Raw genomic sequence first — 20,573 nt, forward strand, 5'->3', positions numbered from 1 at the left:
ATATTTTAAACCTTAGGAGGCTGGTTCAACAGCCAGACAAAGCAATTCCACATAAATCTGTTTGTATAATCCCTTCTTTCCCCACAGAAGTACTCCTGAATAATCTCTACAACTCACTCTAATTCCACTTCTAATCAGAAGAAATGCTGAAGGAGTTAAGGACTTCAAAACAACAGAATAGGGAGTTCCTGTTGTGGCTCAGTGGGTTACGAACCTGACTAGTATCAATGAGGATGTGGGTTTGATCCCTGGCCTTGCTTAGTGGGTTAAGGATCTGGCATTGCCACAAGATGCAGCTCAAATCCCGAGTTGCTGTGGTTGTGGTGTAGGCCAGCAGCTGTAGCTCCAATTCCACTCCTAGCCCAAGAACTTCCGCATGCCGAGGGTGTGGCCAAAAAAGAAAAACAAACAAACAAACACAGTAAGTCCAAACAATGACATGACAAGGTATGCTCCCTGGCTATCCTGACTAGGCAAAAAGAGGCTATTCTCAAATGAGATTAACTTGTTTAGGAGAGGACCAGAAATTCCTGATAGCCTGAAAAGACAAAGGCAAGCAAGCTTGGAGCCTTGGCTTGGGCTCTAGGTGGGAACATAAAGTCATGGCCCACATCAAGTCTTATGTGGGTCTCAGTTTTGCAGGTCACCTGGAGCAGCAATGTTTCGAGTGTCTTAAGCACAGGAGTCAGGAAGCTGATACTGACTGGCTCTCTCCACAGCCTGTGACCCAGTGATGATGTAAAATCAAAGACAAGGAGCTCCCTTGTGGTGTGGCAGATTAAGGATCAGGTGTGGTCACTGCAGTGGCTCGGGCTGCTACTGTGGCATGGGTTTGATCTCTGGCACAGGAACTTCCACAAGCCACAGGGGCAGCCAATAAATACATAAGTAAATAAAGCCAGTGACAAGACCTTCACGTCAAGTAAGGGCTGCTTCGAGGAATAAGGTAAGTCTCCTTGCTCACTAATTTCTAATTCTGAAATCAGGACAAAGTCACTTTCAAGTCCACCATGAATATTTTAGTGATGGAAAGAACCAAAAGATGACAAGAGACCCACCCCATCTCCAGTTCCAAAGAAAACACAAATTTTGAACACTGGGTGTAATTACAAAATGCCTTTAAAAATGGAGTTCCCCTAGAGGTTCAGCAGAAACAAATCTGACTAGTATCCATGCCGATCCAGGTTTAAACCCTGGCCTCACTCAGTGGGTTAAGGATCCGGTGCTGCTATGAGCTGCGGTGTTGGTCACAGATGTGGCTCGAATCTGGCTGTGGCATAGGCCGGTGGCAGGGGCTCCAATCTGACCCCTAGCCCAGGAACCTCCATATACCTCAAGTGCAACCCTAAAAAGACCAAAAAAATAAGTCTTAAGAAAAAGACACTAGCAATTTTACTAACGAATTCTTCCAACAGCAGCTAGGTTTTTAAAATACCACTGGTACATCTTTTTCGACATCTAGCAATATTCTATTCCCTTCTACTTCTTTTTTCTTTATTTTTTTCCACTGTACAGCATGGGGACCAAGTTACACATACATGTATACATAATTTTCCTCCCATTGTCCTGTTGCGATGTAAGTATCTAGACATAGTTCTCAGTGCTACACAGCAGGATCTCGTTGTAAATCCATTCCAAGAGCAATAGTTTGCATCTGTTAACCCCAAGCTCCCGATCCCTCCCACCCCTTCCCTCTCCCCCGGGGCAGCCACAAGTCTATTCTCCAAGTCCATGATTTTCTTTTCTGTGGAAAGGTTCATTTGTGCCATATATTAGATTCCAGTTATAAAGGATATCATATGGTATTTGTCTTTCTCTTTCTGACTTATTTCACTCAGTATGAGAGTCTTTAGTTCCATCCATGTTGCCGCAAATGGCATTATGTCATTCTTTTTTATGGCTGAGTAGTATTCCATTGTGTACATATACCACTTCTTCCTAATCCAATTGTCTTTTAATGGACATTTGGGTTGATTTAATGTCTTGGCTACTGTGAATAGAGCTGCAATGAACATGCCGGTGCATGTGTCTTTTTTAAGGAAAATTTTGTCTGGATATATGCCCAAGAGTGGGACTGCTGGGTCATATGGTAGTTCTATGTACAGATTTCTAAGGTACCTTCATACTGTTCTCCATAGTGGCTGTACCAGCTTACATTCCCAACAACAGTGCAGGAGGGCTCCCTTTTCTCCACAACCCCTCCAGCACTTATTTGTGGACTTATTAATGATGGCCATTCTGACTGGTGTGCAGTGGTATCTCATGGTAGTTTTGATTTGCATTTCTCTAATAATCAGGGATGTTGAGCAGTTTTTCATGTGCTTGTTGGCCATCTGTATATCTTCCCTGGAGAAATGTCTATTCAGGTCTTTTGCCCATTTTTCCATTGGGTGGTTGGCTTTTTTGCTGTTGAGTTGTATAAGTTGCTTGTATATTCTAGAGATTAAGCCTTTGTCTGTTGCATCATTTGAAACTATTTTCTCCCATTCTGTAAGTTGTCTTTTTGGTTTCTTTTTGGTTTCTTTTGCTGTGCAAAAGCTTGTCAGTTTGATTAGGTCCCATTGGTTTATTTTTGCTTTTATTTTTGTTGCTTTGGGAGACTGACCTAAGAAAATATTCATGAGGTTGATATCAGAGAATGTTTTGCCTCTGTTCTCTTCCAGAAGTTTGATGGTGTCTTGCTTTACCTGATGAGTGAGGCCAGGGATCGAACCCACAACCTCATGGTTCCTAGTCAGATTCACTTCTGCTGCACCACAACGGGAACTCCTGGCACCTAGATTTTTAAAATACCACTGGTATATCTTTTTCTACATCTAGCAATATTCTATTCCCTTCTATACACCTCCGTATTAAATAAGGCAATTTTCAAGAACAAAAATTCCATAGAATATTTTATTTTTTATTTCCCCTTTAACGTAAGTGCATAATTACATCATCATTATTATTAAGCACTAAGAAAACTGTTCTTACCACAGTAGTGAAACTGCCTTCTCCTTGATTGCCAATGACCACCTTTCTGTTAGATCTAAGTGCAACTTCTCACTCGCTAATTTTTCTATAGCATCTAATGCCTGTAGCTACTTTTCCACTTCTTAGAACTATTTCTTTCTTTGGCACCTGTGACTCAACACTCTCCCACCTCAGGCTATTCGATTCAGCTTCCTTTATCAAATTGACTTCCTTCCTCTGTTACAGAAACGGGCCCAAGATTCTGTCCTCAGCTCTCGCTTCTCCCAAATCCATTGCATCCAACCTACTCCCATGGCTTCCCTGCCCCTGTCTCTAGCCCTGGTCCCTCACACCTCTAGACATGCTCTTCTGGTTGAAACTGGGCAGCTCCACTCAAAATCCCAAAGGTACCAAACCCATCAGCATACAGCATATCCCCAAACTGCTCATCACCCTGCCGTTCATTCACATCCACAGACACATGCTGTTAGTAACCATTTATCATGAGGCCAGACACTAAGTTAAATGCTTCACATACATCAACTATTTTAGTCCTCACAAGAGTCCAAGGAAGGAAGTGGTTATCCCCAATTTCCATAGGGGGAAACCCAAACAGAGAGATAAAGTAATCTGTTCAAGGTCATGGAACTGAAAAGTGGTTGAGGAGGGATTGAAACTTGGCAGTCTGATTTCAAAGACCATGCTTTAAACAACTCTACTACATCAGTGCATCCCACTCGCCCAGATCTGAAACATGTCTCTTCTGCACAGCCATCATGTTCTAGTTAGAAGGGACATGTGTCCTTCTTCTTTTTTTTTTTTTTTTTTTGGTTTTTAGGGCCACACTCATGGCATATGGAGGTTCCCAGGCTAGGGGTCTAACTGAAGCTACAGATGCCGGCCTACACCACAGCCACAGCAACGCAGGATCCGAGCCGCATCTGCAACCTACACCACAGCTCATGGCAATGCCAGATCCTTAACTCACTGAGCAAGGACAAGGGATGGAACCCGAAACCTCATGGTTACTGGTCAGATTCATTTCCGCTGCACCACAGTGAGAACTCCTGTCCTTCTTTTTGACTGCTCAGCATCTAACCCCCTTCTCATGTTTGGGGAATTCCCAATGTGGAAGCTAAAAACACAAATAGATTCTTTCCAGGCCTCCTTAGCAGCCAGCTCATGGCACCTAACCTGGGGCATAAAAATTAGATGCATCAGGCCCTGTGACTGGGAAGCAGGCATAGAAAACGATCTGTGGCACCAAGAACAGTTGCAGAAGATCTGAGTTCCTGGGCAGCACCGGTGTGCAGGGCCAGAGGTACAAGTACAGGGTCCATGGTACAAGCATAACATCCATTTTCCCTGTGATTCCTCACTGGAGTCATTCCAGGCTGCACAGCCTCCACACCTGGTTTTTCAGCCATCTTAGCCATTCTGTAAGCTACCCAGTATCTTTTTTTTTGGGGGGGTGTTAGGAGGTTCCCAGGCTAGGGGTCAAATTGGAGCTATAGCTGCTGTCCTACACCACAGCTCACAGCAATGCCAGATCCTTAACCCATTGAATGAGGCCAGGGATCAAACCTGCAACCTCATGGTTCCTAGTCAGATTCATTTCCGCTGTGCCATGACGGGAATTCCTACCCACTATCTTCTTAAAAAAAATCCTTTTTGGCTTAAATCAGTCAGTCTAGCTGTTTCTAAGATGGGCAATTCAGTCAAGCTGGATACCTCATTCATCTCAGGTATGAGCTTGCTTTGCTTTCCTGCCACATAAAACCTTGCTCACTTTTCCTTCCACCCAGAAATCTTCTCCTCTGCCTTCTCCATTAGTCAAAATTATTCCCATCCCTTAAAGCCTAGGATAAGTGCTATCTTCCCCTAAATATAATAGCTGACACTTAATGAGCACTTTCTAAGGTCAGGCATTCTTCTCATTTGATCTTCACAAACACAGTAGGAGAGAGACACTATCATTAGCCTTATTTCACAGCTGAGGAAAACTGCAGCAAAAACTAATTAAGTAAATTGCCCAAGGTCACACAGCTAGTAGAATTATGGAGCCAAAATTCAAACCCAAGAAACCTGACTCCATACTCTTAATTAGGAAATTCCAAATTACAGCCCATGAGTCAAATCCAGCTCAGCAGCCAAATCTGGCTCTTAGCCTATTTTTATACACCATGCTGTAAGGATAATTCCTACATTTATTTATTTTGTCTTTTTAGGGCCACACCCACGGCATATGGAGGTCCCCAGGCTAGGGGTCGAATCGGAGCTGTAGCGGCTGGCCTACACCACAGCCATAGCAAGGCCAGATTTGAGCTGCATCTACAACCTATACCACAGCTCATGGCAACACCGGATCCTTAATACACTGAGCAAGGCCAGGGATCAAACCTGAGTCCTCATGGATAGGATCCAGATTCGTTTCTGCTGAGCCACAGTGGGAACTCTTTATTTTTTGATATGATTTTTATTTTTTTCGATTATAGTTGATTTACGGTGTTCTGTCAATTTCTACTATCTAGCAAGGTGACCCAGTCGTACATAGATAGATATTCTTTTTCTCACATTATCCTCTATTATGTTCCGTAACAAGTGACTAGATATAGTTCCCTGTGCTATACAGCAGGATAGTTTTTACATTTTTAAGTGGCTGGGTGATGGGAGGAGAATCAAAAGAACAATACTTCACAGTCCATGAAAATTATGCAAAATTCAAACTTCAACATCCATAAATAAAAATCCTATTAAAGTACAACAATATACTGTGGCCTATAGCTGCTTTCACTCTAGTAACAGCAGAGCTGAGTGTCTGTGTCTGCAACAGACACAATATGGCCCAGAAAGCCCACAAAGTCTCAAAAATTTACCGGCTGGCCCTTTACAGAAAAAGGTTAGGACCCTGCTTTTAACCACTACACTATATTGCCTCTCTTAAAAAGCCTTCCCTGATCCCTGACTTTTCCCCAAGCTGGAATAAAGCCTTCCCTTCTCGGTATCTGCATGGTATTTGCATCTCTTATAAGAGGTAGTTCATTTTGCTTTGAACGACACTTGACTTTTTTCTTTTTCTTGAGCAGACTGCAGATTCCTTGAGGGCAGGAAGTCATCTTTTTCACTTTGTATTCCTCTTGCCTCATTTACTCTTGCTAGTCAATAAATGCTTGCTAATTTGAAATAAAATGCTGCAGTGTGAACTTTTAAATGGATTTTCCTAACCTGGACATGAATCGCAGACCAGATTGCTTATTGGCAGGATCGGTAATAACAGGCACCCTCAATCACTGCTCACAGGTGCATAAATTGGTACAGTCTTTCTGAAGGGCAATGCTGCCTCGTTCATCTCTTACCTTGCAAGTGTGCATTTCTTAAGACAGAATTCCATTGCTAGAAATTTATCCTACAGAAATGAGCAGATCAGTATACAAAAATGTACACAATAATATCATAGGAGCTAAGTATATATTACCTGCCAGGAACTAAGCTAAATTCTTCATTTATTTTTTCCCCTCGTCACAATTTTATTTAATTATTATTTTTTTTAATTTCAGATTTCATATTGAGGCAACACTGGTTTATAATATTATATAAGTTTCGTGTATACAATATTGTATTTCTACTTCTGTATACACTAGAGTGTGTTCACCAAAAATTTAGATTCATCATCACCATACAGCTGACCTCTACCTATTTCCCCCTCCCCACCCCCACTTCCCATCTGGTAACCACTACTCTGTTCCCTGTAGCTACATGTTTTTGTTTGGCTTGTTCAGTTATTTTATTTGTTCCACATATGAATGAAATCATATGGTATTCATCTTTCTCTGACTTACTTCATTTACTAAGTCCTATAAATGCAGAGCCCCACAATCCTTAAACACTGTTATGAGCCCTATCTACTTTTTTTGGCCACACCCATGGTGTGTGAAAGTTCCCAGGCCTGGGATCGAACCATACCACTGCAGCAACCTGAGCCGCTGCAGGGACAACACCAGATCCTTAACCTATGGTGCCACAGGTGAACTCCAGGAGCGCTATTTTATGGAGGAGAAAATTAAAACTCAAGAGGTTAAATAATCTGTCCAAGGTTAGGGGATTACAGATCACTTTTTTAAGGGGAGGACAGCAGCTGATTAATCTGTATATTATAGTCTTTTCTAAACTTACTACTGTAATAAGCATGTATTAAATGTATCATTTTTTAGCACAGGAAGGGCACAGAAACTTTACACCTTTATTTTTTTTCCCTCCTTTGGAAGCTCAGGGAAAATAACCCAGAACAAAATAAGCAAATGTCCTTTTTGCATTTACTTTGGGAAGTATTTTTAAAAAGTCTTCATCCTAGATTTTGAAACAAGGGTAGTATTTCCTCTTGCAAAGCAGCTTTGGGGGCAGCATTTTGGATCCTATGTGTTTCCTATGTAGCTTGACTCAGCCAGCTCTTGTGGTTTTGCCAATATGTAAGTCGACAGAAAATTATGTTGTCTTTTATGCTGAATAAAGACTCCTTGAGCATGACTATGGATTCATCCATAATTATAGACATTTAGAAAGGAAGAGTCCCACCCTGTCTGCAATCTTGAGGGTTACTGGGTTATTGCATGACCCCAAATCACTAAGTTTTGGACTTTTTTGGATTTAAGCTATTTTCCCCTTGATCCCAAAACACTAGTACAGGATTTCCTTCCATAACTACAGTGAATTAACACAAATACTTCGAAGTGAGATCTACTGAATGCTAAGATGGCCATGATAAACTTCCCAAAGTCACATCTTACCTCTTCTGGCACAATCACTAGTGGATACTTGTCTTCAGATAAAAAGTTGAAAATAACCCATATTTTAAATGCATCATCTTCCGTAATGAGCAGGGGACTCTTCGTGAGGTTTTTTTTGACACAGAGGGTCCAACACATCCTATTGAATTCAATCTTGTCAAAATTGTCTTGGACCTAAAAAGGAGTGAGGAAAAATTCCAATGAACCAGTCCCGAATAAGCAGTATATAAACCAAGCAAAACAAAAAGACAAAGCCAACTACAGGCTTCCATTTAAATCAATCCGATCAACCAATAACCATTTCCTAAGTAGTTGCTTAGGAAATTCCACTTCCAAAGGCTTAATTAAGAATGTTATATTTAGGGGGAGTTCCCGTTGTGGCTCAGTGGTTAACGAATCTGACTAGGAACCATGAGGTTTCGGGTTCGATCCCCCGCCTTGCTCAGTGGGTTAAGGATCCGGTGTTGCCATGAGCTGTGGTGTAGGTTGCAGACGCAGCTCGGATCCCTTGTTGCTGTGGCTCTGGCGTAGGCCATCGGCTACAGCTCCAATTAGACCCCTAGCCTGGGAACCTCCATATGCCGAGGGAGCAGCCCTAAGAAAGACAAAAAAAAGACAAAAAGAAAAAAGAATGTTATATTTAGGAGTTCCCATCGTGGCTCAGCGGTAACAAACCCAACTAGCAACCATGAGGACACAGGTTTGATCCCTGGCCTTGCTCAGTGGGTTAAGGATCTGGCGTTGCCTTGAGCTGTGGTGTAGGTCTCAGATGTGGCTTGGATCCCATGTTGCTGTGGCAGTGACGTAGGTTAGCAGCTGCAGCTCCCATCTGACTCCTAGTCTGGGAACTTCCATGTGCTGCGGGTACAGTCTTAAAAAGCCAAAAAAAAAAAAAAAAAAAAAAAAAAGAATGCTATATTTAGTCTAACACTGAAGCAACAGCTGCCCATATTACTCATCTGGCACATATTTACTGGCTTGTGAAATAGCTATTTTTTTCATGCATAAACATTATCTTCTAAAGAGATCACCAATTCTAGCACAGAAGAGTTGAGAATGTCAATTACTCAATATCAGCCACATGCAGATATCTCATCATTACCTATATGGTAAATAAGATACCACATATCTTCCCCAAGGAAGATACTTACTTTGGGGAAGAGCTGTTTAACTGAAATTCTAAAAAGACAGCTCTGCCACTCAGTCATTCAATCGTGCATACAACATTCCCTCAATATCAATTATGAGCCAAATAAATCTTGCTACAAATTAAGGCTATAAAGATGAAGAAGAACTGATCCCTACTCTTAGAACATTCAGAGTTCATTAGGAAAAATAGACGTGCAAATAGACAAATATTAATATAACAGTGTATAATTCAATAGTTTTCCACTCATTCAGCAGATAACATTTAGACAGTAATTATTATCTACCAGGGACAAAGCAAAGACACTTAATATACTGCTAGCCCACATCACCAAGGAATGTCAGGACAATTACAATATAGTGTGATAAGTATTATAATAGAGGCAAGCAGAGGATTCTGTGGGAACACTGAGGAGCTAACCAAATCTTAAGAATTTGGGGAGGATTTGCAGAAAAAGTGACATAATAGAGCAAAGTCCTAAAGGACCATAAAGAATCAAAACAGTTTGAGAATGGGGTAAAGAACCTTCCAGGTAGAACTGAATAAGAGAAAGCTCATAGGTGGAAGCTCATGGTTGGTTTGGAAGAACTGCAGAAAGATTAATGTGAATGGGGCACTTGGTACTGCAGGGCAGTATGACTCAAGGCTCTAAGTGCAAATAATCGAAACTCAAGGTCAACAGAATCTTGAGTTCCTTTAAACAGATAAGGAATTTATTGAAAGAGCAATGGGTGACCTCAAAGATCCAACACCAGGGCTGAAAAATCTAGACTCTGAAACTAAGCCATTATTACCAATCCAGGCTAGGAAGTTGGCACTGCCATTGAAACCACTCATGGGATCAGCGGGGGGGAGGCGCCACTGCCAATATAACACAATATAATACTGATGCCTCTGACCCAGTCCTTGATCCTCTGTATCCTCTGTGTCGTTCACTGGAGATTCAAAGTCCCACTGGCTAAGACTGGGTCACATTCCTATGCCCTAGTTGCCAGGGAGCAGGGAGAATGGGTATCTAAACTTTTCAATATCTGAGATGTGAGACAGGTCCTGTCCTCTAACAAGACACTGTGGAATTTCCCAAACACAAGAAAAGAGTTTGGATCCTGGACAGACCCAAAAAATGACAAACGTCCACTGCATGGGGCACAGTGACAAACTGGGTTAGAGAAGTAGGTGAAGACCAGATCATGAAGAGCTTTATAATTCATATTCAGGAGTTAGGATTTATCTCTACTGAAAGAGTAGAAGGGAGAAACATACACAACCTACACTTTAACAGCCATATTGAGAGTTTCCATTGTGGTGCAGTGGAATCAAATCTGACCAGGAACCATGAGGCTGCAGGTTCAATACCTGGCCTTGCTTAGTGGGTAAAGGATCTGGTGTTGCCTCGAGGTGTGGTGTAGGTCACAGAAGTGACTCGGATCTGACATTGCTGCGGCTGTGGCGTACGTCGGCAGCTGTAGCTCCGATTCAACTCCTAGCCTAGGAACCTCTATATGCTGCAGGCGCGACTCTAAAAAGCAAAAAAAATTAAAAATAAAAAACAAAAGCGACATTGAGGATAATACGGAAAATGTACAGGAGGAGGCAGAGGGGGCGACAGGTCAACATGAGCAAAGCAGTTTCTTTTGAGAGAGAGATGAATAAGGTGTGTGTGTACTATAAGGAAATCACTAGTTGGCTGCAAGAAGTAGTTTCTCTCATTCTCTAGGTAGAATTGGTGGTTGGCAAGCCAGTTCCCTTGGAGAGGAAGCTATCCTTTGTGCTCTGCCTTCAGCACCTGTCTCAGCCTGACACCATTTCCCACGCCACCTTCATACACAAATGACCCCACGAAGATAAAGTAATGGCTGCTGCTGCTTTTCTTTTTTCTTTTCTCTTCATTTCCTTTTTTAAAATTAAAAAAAAATTTTAATTAAAAGATTTAAAAAAATTTTTTAAATTATTTTGCTTTTTAGGGCTGCACCCACGGCACATCAAAGTTCCCAGGCTAGAAGTCGCATCAGAGCTACAGCTGCCAGCCTACACCACAGCCACAGCCACAGCCACACAAGATCCGAGCTGCGTCTGTGACCTACACCACAACTCACCTCAACACTGGATCCTTAACCCACTGAGCAAGGGCAGGGATCAAACCTACAACCTCATGGTTACTAGTCGAATTCTTTTCCACTGCGCCATAACGGGATCTCCTACAGGACTAGTTTCAAAAGCCACCATCTTCAACTCTATCCACCCACACTCCTAAGATGCATTAAGTGGAGGACAGGCTACTCTGGGGAAATGACATGTGCACAAAAGCATACAGCCAGAAAGACAAAGACAAATACCATATGATATCACTTATAACTGGAATCTAATATCCAGCACAAATGAACATCTCCTCAGAAAAGAAAATCATGGACTTGGAGAAGAGACTTGTGGTTGCCTGATGGGAGGGGGAGGGAGTGGGAGGGATCGGGAGCTTGGGCTTATCAGACACAACCTAGAATAGATTTATAAGGAGATCCTGCTGAATAGCATTGAGAACTATGTCTAGATACTTATGTCGCAACAGAAGAAAGGGTGGGGGAAAAAACTGTAACTGCAATGTATACATGTAAGGATGACCTGACCCCCTTGCTGTACAGTGGGAAAATAAAAAAAAAAAAAAAAAAAAAAAAAAAAAAAAAGCATACAGCCTTGTCCTGAGGAAGAAGTGATTCTATGTGGATTATGGGTAAATTTTAGAGTTCCTGAGGGGGAGTGGCTGGCTTTATGTCTAGAAAAGCAAACAGATGAAATCACAAAGAGTTTTATAATTTAAAAAAAATGGCCTGGAGGGTACTTACTTGAGCATCACATATACTAAAACTGGAACCATACAGAGAAAATTAGCATGGCCCCTGGGCAAGGATGACATTAATATTTGTGAAGCATTCCATATTTAAAAAAAAAAAGGAGTTCCCTTTGTGGCTCGGCAGAAACGAATCTGACTAGCGTCCATGAGGACACAGGTTTGACCTCTGGCCGTGCTCAGTGGGTTAAGGATCCGGTGTTGCCATGACCTGTGGTGTAGGTCGCAGATGAGGCTCAGATCCCTCATAGCTGTGGCTGTGGTGTAGGCCAGCAGCTATAGCTTCAACTCCCTAGCCTGGGAACTTCCATATGCCTCAGGTGCAGCCCTAAAAAGACAATCAATCAATCAGTATAAAAAATAAAAGAAATATAGCCTGTAGGAAACCCTCAATTTTATTTTATTAAGAATTTATTTTTTGGAGTTCCCGTTGTGGCACAGTGGTTAACGAATCCGACTAGGAACCATGAGGTTGCGGGTTCAATCCCCAGCCTCATTCAGTGATCCGGCGTTGCTGTGAGCTTTGGTGTAGGTTGCAGATGCGGCTCGGATCCTGCATTGCTATGGCTCTGGTATAGGCTGGTGGCTATAGCTCTGACTGGACCCCTAACCTAGGAACCTCCATATGCTGCAGGAGCGGCCCTAGAAAAGGGCAAAAAGAAAAAAAAAAAAATAGAATTTATTTTTTAAAATTACTTAATGAATTTTATTACATTTATAAGTGTATAACAATCATCACAACCCAATTTTATAGCATTTCCATCCCAAACCCTCAGTGCATTCTCCCCCCCCACAACCTGTCTCATTTAGAAACTACAGGTTTTTCAAGGTCTGTGAGTCAGTATCTGTTCTGCAAAGAAATTCATTGTGTCCTTATTTTAGATTCCACATGTAAGTGATAGCATTTGAAGTCAGTCTCATTGTCTGACTGACTTCACTTAGCATGATAGTTTCTAGGTCCATCCATGTTGCTGCAAATGCCATTATTTCTTTCCTTTTAATGGCTGAGTAATATTCCATTGTGTATATGTACCACATCTTCTTGATCGACTCTCTGTTGATGGACATTTAGGTTGTTTCTATGTCTTGGCTATTGCATGTAGTGCTGCAATGCTCAATTTTAGAACAAAGAACAAACAGATCATCTGCAGCCCAGATTAGTACTTTGAAGAAAAGATGGCATTTGAAGCAGACCTTGAAGTATATTGAAGAATACAGGGACAACTATTCCGAAGGATAGGAAAGGAAATGGCATGAGCCAAAGCACAGGAAGAGCAGCATACCAACCACGTTTGGGGAACAGCCACTGGAGGAAGAGGACAAAAAAACAAGGAAGAAAGAAAGCTCAGGTGTTCAGTTATGTGAATCTTCAAGCTGTAGTTCTGCTAAGACACAGAGATGGAGGCGTCCAGAGATCATCTGTAACCTAAGAGGAGAGGCAGATTTGTGAATCAGCTAAATGACTGAAGCCACGATGGTCAATGAGATCACCAAGAGAAAACATAAAATGAGAAAAGAAATGGAATCAAAAACAGAACCTCAAGGGATCGGCATACTTACAAAGAGAGAAGGAGGAAGAGGAATTATGAAGACTGGAAAAAACAGTCAGAGTGGTAGGAAAACCACAAAGCCTGAAAACTGAGTGAGGAAACAGTAAGGGGAAGGTTTGATCAACCCAGTAGTGTCCACTTATCCATGAGTGGTAAGTTCCAAGACCCCCAGTGGACGCCTGAAATCGCAGGTAATTACGAACCCTATACATCCATGTTTTTTCCTGTACATACACATCTAGGATAAAGTTTAATTTATAAATTAGGCCCAGTAAGAGATGAGGGCAATAATCAATAATGAAACAGAACAATTATAAACAATGTAATAAAATTTATGTGCATGTGGTCTCTCTCTCATTATACAAGTTTAATGCCTCTTCCATCCTTAAGCACTTATCCATGTGGCCATAACTTCTGCAGTCTCAAGTGCAACAGCAAAACAAGCAGAATTTCCTTTTCCTTCTTCACAACTTTATGGATAGAAGAATCATTCTTACTATAGACATTAGCAATCTCAGCATACAATGTTTTTTCTTTCCTTATGAAGTGGAGGAGTTTGACCTTTTCACTTAAAGGAAGCACTTTACAGCTTCTCCTTGGTCTATCCAAATTGATGGCATCACTACTCTTGGGCTTTAGGTCCATTTTTAGGTAAAATAAGAGTTACTTGAACACAAGGACTGCAATCCCATGACAGTCAATCTGATAATCCAAGTGGCTGATAATTAAGTGACTAATGGGTGGGATACACTGAACAAAGGGACAATTCATGTCCTAGGCCTGACGAAACAGAAAGGCACAAGGTTTCCTCACACTACTCAGAATACACAATTAAAAGTTTTATGAATTCTTTATTTCTGGAATTTTCTATTTCATATTTTTAGACCACGGTTGACCACAGGTAACTGAACCCATGGAAAGAGAAACTACGAATAAGGAAGGGTTAATGAAGTGCCAAGTGCTACAGAGACATTAAGAAAATCTTTTAAACGTTTTAAGGGAGTTCCCAGGTGGCACAGTGGGTTAAGGATCCAGCATTGTCACTGCTATAGCTTAGATTTGTTCCCTAGCTCCAGAACTTCCACATGCTATAGGCACAGCCAAAAAAAAAAAAAAAAAAAAAAAAAAAAAAAAAAAAAAAGAAAAAAGAAAAGAAAAGAAAAGGAAAAGACTGTTGGTGTTGTAATTCAGTGGTCATTAGTTAGTTACCTTCAAGACAGCCAAGAGGTCTGGGTATAAGTCAGACTGCAATGGGATCCGAACTGCAAATTCTCCATAAGCTAGTTTTCCCAAGAAATAGGTAGTGGCTTTTTGATCTAAGTTTTGTCTTACTTGATTTTAATAAGTTGTCTATTCCGCTTGTTCTCCAAATTCTAATCTTCTATTCCTTAGTTTAATCATACTCAAAGGTAAAAGCATATTAAATGATGACATTTATACCTTTTAAAAAAAGTACAGGAGTTCCCGTCGTGGTGCAGGGGAAATGAAGCTGACTGATATCCATGAGGATGTGGGTTCGTTCCCCGGCTTTACTCAGTGGGTCAGGGATCCAGAGCTGCCATGAGCTGTGGTGTAGGTCACAGACGAGGATTGGATCCTGATTTGCTGTGGCTGTGGCATAGGCTGGCAGCTATAGCTCCAATTCAACCCCTAGCTTGGGAACATCCATATGCCACAGGTGCAGCCCTAAAAAGCAAAACAAAAACAAACAAAAAAAAACAAAAAACAAAACAAAAAACAAACAAAAAACCAAAATCAGATCATATATGAAAAGTCCACAACTAACACAACTAATATTATACTCAACAGAGGGAAACTGAAAGCTTTTCTTCCAAGACCAGGAATAATACAAGGATGCTCACTCTCACCATTTCTATTTAATATGGCTCTGAAAGTCCTAGCCAGAATAACTAGGCAAGAAAAAGAAATAAAGTCATCCAAATTGGAAAGAAAGAAAGAAGTAAAATTAACTGCAGATAAAATATTCTTTCTTATGTAGAAAACTCTAGAGATTCCACCAAAAAACCCCCCCCCCCAAAAAAAACCTATTACAACTAATAAATTCAGAAAACCTGCAGGATACAAAGTCAATACTCAAAAACCAGTGTTTCTATATGCTAACAATGACATTCTGAAAAGAATATTAAGAAAATAATCCCATTTGCAATAGCATCAAAAAGAATAAAATAGTAAGTTCCCTGGTGGCCTAGTGGTTAGGATTCATCACTTTCACTGCTACGGCCCAGATTCAATCCATGGTCTGGGAACTGAGATCCCACATTAAGCCACTGTACACCACGGACAAAATAAATAAATAAATAAATTTTTAAAAAGAATAAAATACTCAGGAATAAACTTAACCAAGGAGGCAAGACTCATTCATTAAAAACTACAAACCATTACTCAAAGAAATTAAAGACAACACAAATAAATGGAAAGACATCCTATGTTCACAGAGTGGAAGGCTTAATATTATTAAAATGTTCATACTACACAAAGCAATTTACAGATTCAGTGGAACCCCTGTCAAAATCCCAATGACATTTTTTTCTGCAGAAACAAAACAGCTCATCCTAAAATTCACATGGAATTTCAAAGATCCATAATAGTCAAAATAATCTTGAGAAGTATGAGGTTGGGGGTCTCATACTTCTTGATTTCAAAACTTATTACAAAGATACAGTAATCAAAACAGTATGTCACTGGACTAGAGAAAGACATATAGGCCAATAAAACAGAATAAAGAGCAGAGAAATAAACCCTCATGTATACAGTTAAATGATCTTTAAGAAGGGTGCCAAGACCACGCAATGATAAAAGGAGAGTCTCTTCAACAAATTGTGTTGGGAATCCTGAGTATCTACATGCAACAGAATGAAGATGGACCCTTATCTTATACCATATACAAAAATTAAGTCAAAATGGAATAAAGATCTAAATGTATGACCTGAAAGCATAAAACTCCTAGAAAAAAATATGGGGGGGAATCCATGACATTAGAATGGACAATGACTTCTTAGATATGATACTAAAAGCATAAGCAACAGAAGCAAAAATAAACAAAACTACATCAAACCTAAAAACTTCTGCACATGAAGGAATAAAAATCAACAGAGTTAGACAGTGGTAAACCAGTCCTTCTCATCACAGAACTCACACTCCTGGGGGATAAGATATGAAACAATACCGCAGTAACACAATCACCTATACGATGAAAATTGTGGTAAGAAGGCAAAGTGCGAAAGGTTGTAAGCATACGTTACAGGAAAGCTGGTTAGGTCTGGAATGGGTGGGGTGCTATGTGGAGAAACCTCCCTGAGAAGTGACAATCAAAACGAGACCTAAAGGATGAACAGGAATTAGCTGCATGTTAAAGGTGGGGGAAACTTAACAGCAGAGGAAGAGCATGTCTGAAGGCTGTGCAGCAGGAAGAGTCTTGGTTATCTGAGGAAGGCCAAGGTAGTCTCACTGAATTAAACAAGAAGGTGAGAGGAAGAAGAAGGTAGAGGTTGCAAAAGCCAAATTGAATATGGCCTTCTGTGCCCTGATAACAAGGGGAGAGGAAGAAGAGGAGGCTAGAGAGGTTGCAGAGGCCAAAGTGAACAGGGGCTTCTGTGCCCTGATAAGGATGCTGGACTTACTTAAAAACAATAGCAAGCCATTGAAGGGTGCAAATTCAACATTTAATGCTACCTCAATTAAAATAAATCTGTAAAGTGAAATGGTCTCCAGGTCCATTCTAACTATAAAAGGTCTAGAAATCCATGATTCCATTCAGCACCTCATCTACAATTACAAACAGTGCTCCGACTTAAAATTCCAGTTTATTTCACACCTATTAAGTCAACAGTCTCATATCTATTAATAATGGCTGCTAGTAGTTTCAAGGTATCCAGAAGGAAGTTAATTTCCTAGAAAGAAATGCGTCAAGTTGTTTTTATTTTTAACATATAATTACTTGACCTCAAAATCATACATATGAAGAGTAAGATATCACCTCAACTTCGACTCAAAGTACTAAAAGTATTTACAAAACTAAATTCATTTGTGTCTCTAAAACTAGACATTTCAAGACACAGAGATAATTCTCAGAAGACAGGGAAATTGGCCAATTTGATGCTTTAGAAATTGATTACAGATTTTTTCCCTCAGAAATTATGAATTAATTCTACTTCAAATCATCTATGCTAACAAGAGAATCGGAGTTAGATAAAAATTTACCTAACATACCTGCTATTATTTATAAGAGTGGGGAAAAAATTAAAAGTCCACCAAAAAGGGAATGGTTATAAAGTCATGGTACAAAGCTATTATACAGTCACTGAATACCACTTAGTAGCTGGGTGACCTTAAGCAAGCAAATTAACCCATGATCCATCTCTTCATCTTTAAAATGGTGGTAATGATAATATTTAACTTACAGAGTTGACATAAAGTAGTAAACCAATCTTGCCTCCCAAGGATTTTACTGCACTTGATTGTGATATATTATCATTTTACATATTGTTAGATTCACTGACCTAATAGTTGTTGTGTATTTTTAAACCTATGTTCATGAGGAATATTGTTCTGTACTTTTTGGTAATGGCTCATCTCATATTTTCATATCAGGGTTATGCTGGCCTTATGAAACAAATCTGCAATTGTTCACTTTTCCTCGTTTTCTGATGGAGTTTGTGTAAGATAGGTGTCATTTCTTCCTTAAATGACTTAGAGTATTCACCAGTGAAACCATCTGGACTTGGAGTTTTCTTTGCATGAATGTTTTGATAATTAATTTATTTAATAGACATAGGGTTATGCAGGTTTTATATTCTGTCCTGTGTCAACTCTGGTAAATTCTATTTCTCAAGTAATTTGTCTATCTCATTTAAGTTCTCAAACTGTTGGCATAAATTTGTCCACAGCATTCTCTTACTATCCTTTTAATATCTGTTAGACCTTTAGGGATGAGCCCACTTTCACTCTTGACACTAGTAACTTGTTTACTTTCCCTTTTTTCTTAATTAGCCAAAATAGAGGTTAATCAATTTTACTGATATTTTAAAATAAATAACTTTTGACTTGGCAACAACGACAAAAAGACTTAATTAGAACACTTGTTTAAAACATTTGGCATAGCACCTGATATACAATAGACTCTAAACAAATGTTAGCATCCTTATAAAGTTTTTTGTAATTGAATGACATGAAACAGGCAATATTATTATCAAGTGTTCAACATGATCCCAACTTAAAAAAATATATATATACAAATGTATTTTTAAAAATAAAAACTCAGGGAGTTGCCTAGTGGTCTAGTTGCCTAGGATTTGGCTCTTTCACCTCTGAGGCCAGAGTCCAGTCCATGGTCTGGGAACTGAAATTCCACATCAAGCCACTGTATAACCTTGGACCCCCTCTCCCTCCCCCCAAAAAAACCAACCCTCAAAGCAAACATATCAAAATGTGAACAGTGACTGCATCTCCTACGGTACAGTTATAGGTGATACAAATTTTCTTAATAAGGTTCTTTTTTCCTTAATTTCAACAACATCCTTTATTACCTTTATGATTAAAAAAAAAAAAAAAGGATCTTTGTTTTTGTGGGGCTGTGCCCTTGGCATATTGAGGTTCCCAGGCTAGGGGTCCAACTGGCGCTATAGCCACCAACCTATGCCACAGCCACAGCAACAGCAACTAGGGGATCTGAGCTGCGTCTGCAACCTACACCACAGCTCATGGCAATGCTGGATCCTTAACCCACTGAGAGGCCAGGGATCGAATCCACGTCCTTCTGCATTCGTTAACCACTGAGGCATGACTCGAACTCCAAAAAATAGGATCTTTAAAAATAGTATTTTACATTAATCATCAGGGAGATACAAATCAAAACACACTAAGATACATACTTCACACCCATGGGAATGGCTATAATAAAAAGAATGTTTGTGAGGATATGAAGAAATTAGAACCCTTATCCACTGCTGATAGAAAACTAAAATGCACAGCTGTTTTGGAAAATAGTTTGGCAGTTCTTCAAAAGGTTAAACAAAGAGTTGGCACATGACCCAACAATTCCACTCCTAGGTATATAGCGGAGAATTGAAAATATACATCCATACAAAAATTTGAACATGCATGCTCACAGCAATAAATTCATAATAATCAAAAAGTAGAAAAACGCAAATGTCTATCACCTAATAAATATGCAAACAAAATGTGGTATAACTACAATGGTATATTATTCAGCCATAAAAAGAAATGAAGTACCATTATGTGCTACAGACATGAATGAACCTTGAAAACATGATGCTAAGTGAAAGAAGACATATATATGTATATATATGTATGATATATATATATTTTGTCCTTTGTCTTTTCAGGGCCGCACCCACAGCATATGGAGGTTTCCCGGCTAGGGCCTGAACTGAAGCCACAGCTGCCAGCCTATGCCACAGCCACAGCAGGTCTGAGCCACGTCTGTGACCTACATCACAGCTTAGGGCAACACCAAATCCTCAACCCACTGAGCAAGGCCAGGGAGTGAACCCAAGTCCTCATGGATACTAGTCGGGTTCATTAACCACTGAGCCACAAAGGGAACGCCAAGACAGATCATATATTATGATTGCAGTCATAGTGTATGAGTCCAGAATAGGCAAATCCATAGAGGCAGAAAGCAGATTAATAGTTGCCTAGGGCCGTGGGGGAGGAAAGAGTAAGTGCTGGTAGGTACGGTTTTTTTGAGGGACAGTAATGAAAATATTCTGAAATTGATTGTAGTGATGGTTGCACAAAAACACGACTATACTAAAAATCACCAAATTGATTTTTGGCGATTGTACACCAAATTGTACACCTTTGTTTTCTTTTTTGGACTCACCCGCAGCATATGGAAGTTCTTGGGCCAGGGATCGAACCTAAGCCACCACTGCGACTTATGCCACTTTAACACACTGCCACTTTAACACACTGTGCCAAAGCAGGAACTGCAAATCTTCTCTGTTTTGTCTAGCTTTTCCAAATTGTACACTTTAAATAGCTAAATTGTATGGTATATGAATTATATCTATTATATCTAATTATATCTAAAGAAAGCTACTATTTTTTAAAACAATAGTTCTTTAAACTACATCGCTCTTAGAGTTACAGTGCTGGCCAAAGTGTTAAATGGTGTTAAGGTCATCCACAGTGCCCAGCATGGAACCTCTCTAATCACTCAGAAGTTTTTAGTTCCGTATAACTTCACAAATATGATGACAATGTTGAATCCAATCCGGCCACTGTATCAAATTAATAATTTTCAAGCAACAGGG

At 40.1% G+C, this 20,573-nt stretch overlaps 1 protein-coding gene across 1 annotated transcript in view; it reads right to left on the reverse strand.

Annotated features, from left to right (window-relative positions):
* The window catches only part of SWAP70 (SWAP switching B-cell complex subunit 70), an 84,143-nt gene that overhangs the window by 30,927 nt on the left and 32,643 nt on the right, over positions 1 to 20,573 (reverse strand). The window contains exon 3 of the mRNA XM_003122981.6: positions 7,737 to 7,910. Within this exon, the coding sequence (XP_003123029.2) occupies positions 7,737 to 7,910 (174 nt within the window). The remainder of the gene's footprint in view (positions 1 to 7,736; positions 7,911 to 20,573) is intronic.

The sequence above is a fragment of the Sus scrofa genome, chromosome 2 (genome assembly GCF_000003025.6).
Source record: "Sus scrofa isolate TJ Tabasco breed Duroc chromosome 2, Sscrofa11.1, whole genome shotgun sequence".
Taxonomy (NCBI): Eukaryota; Metazoa; Chordata; class Mammalia; order Artiodactyla; family Suidae; genus Sus; species Sus scrofa.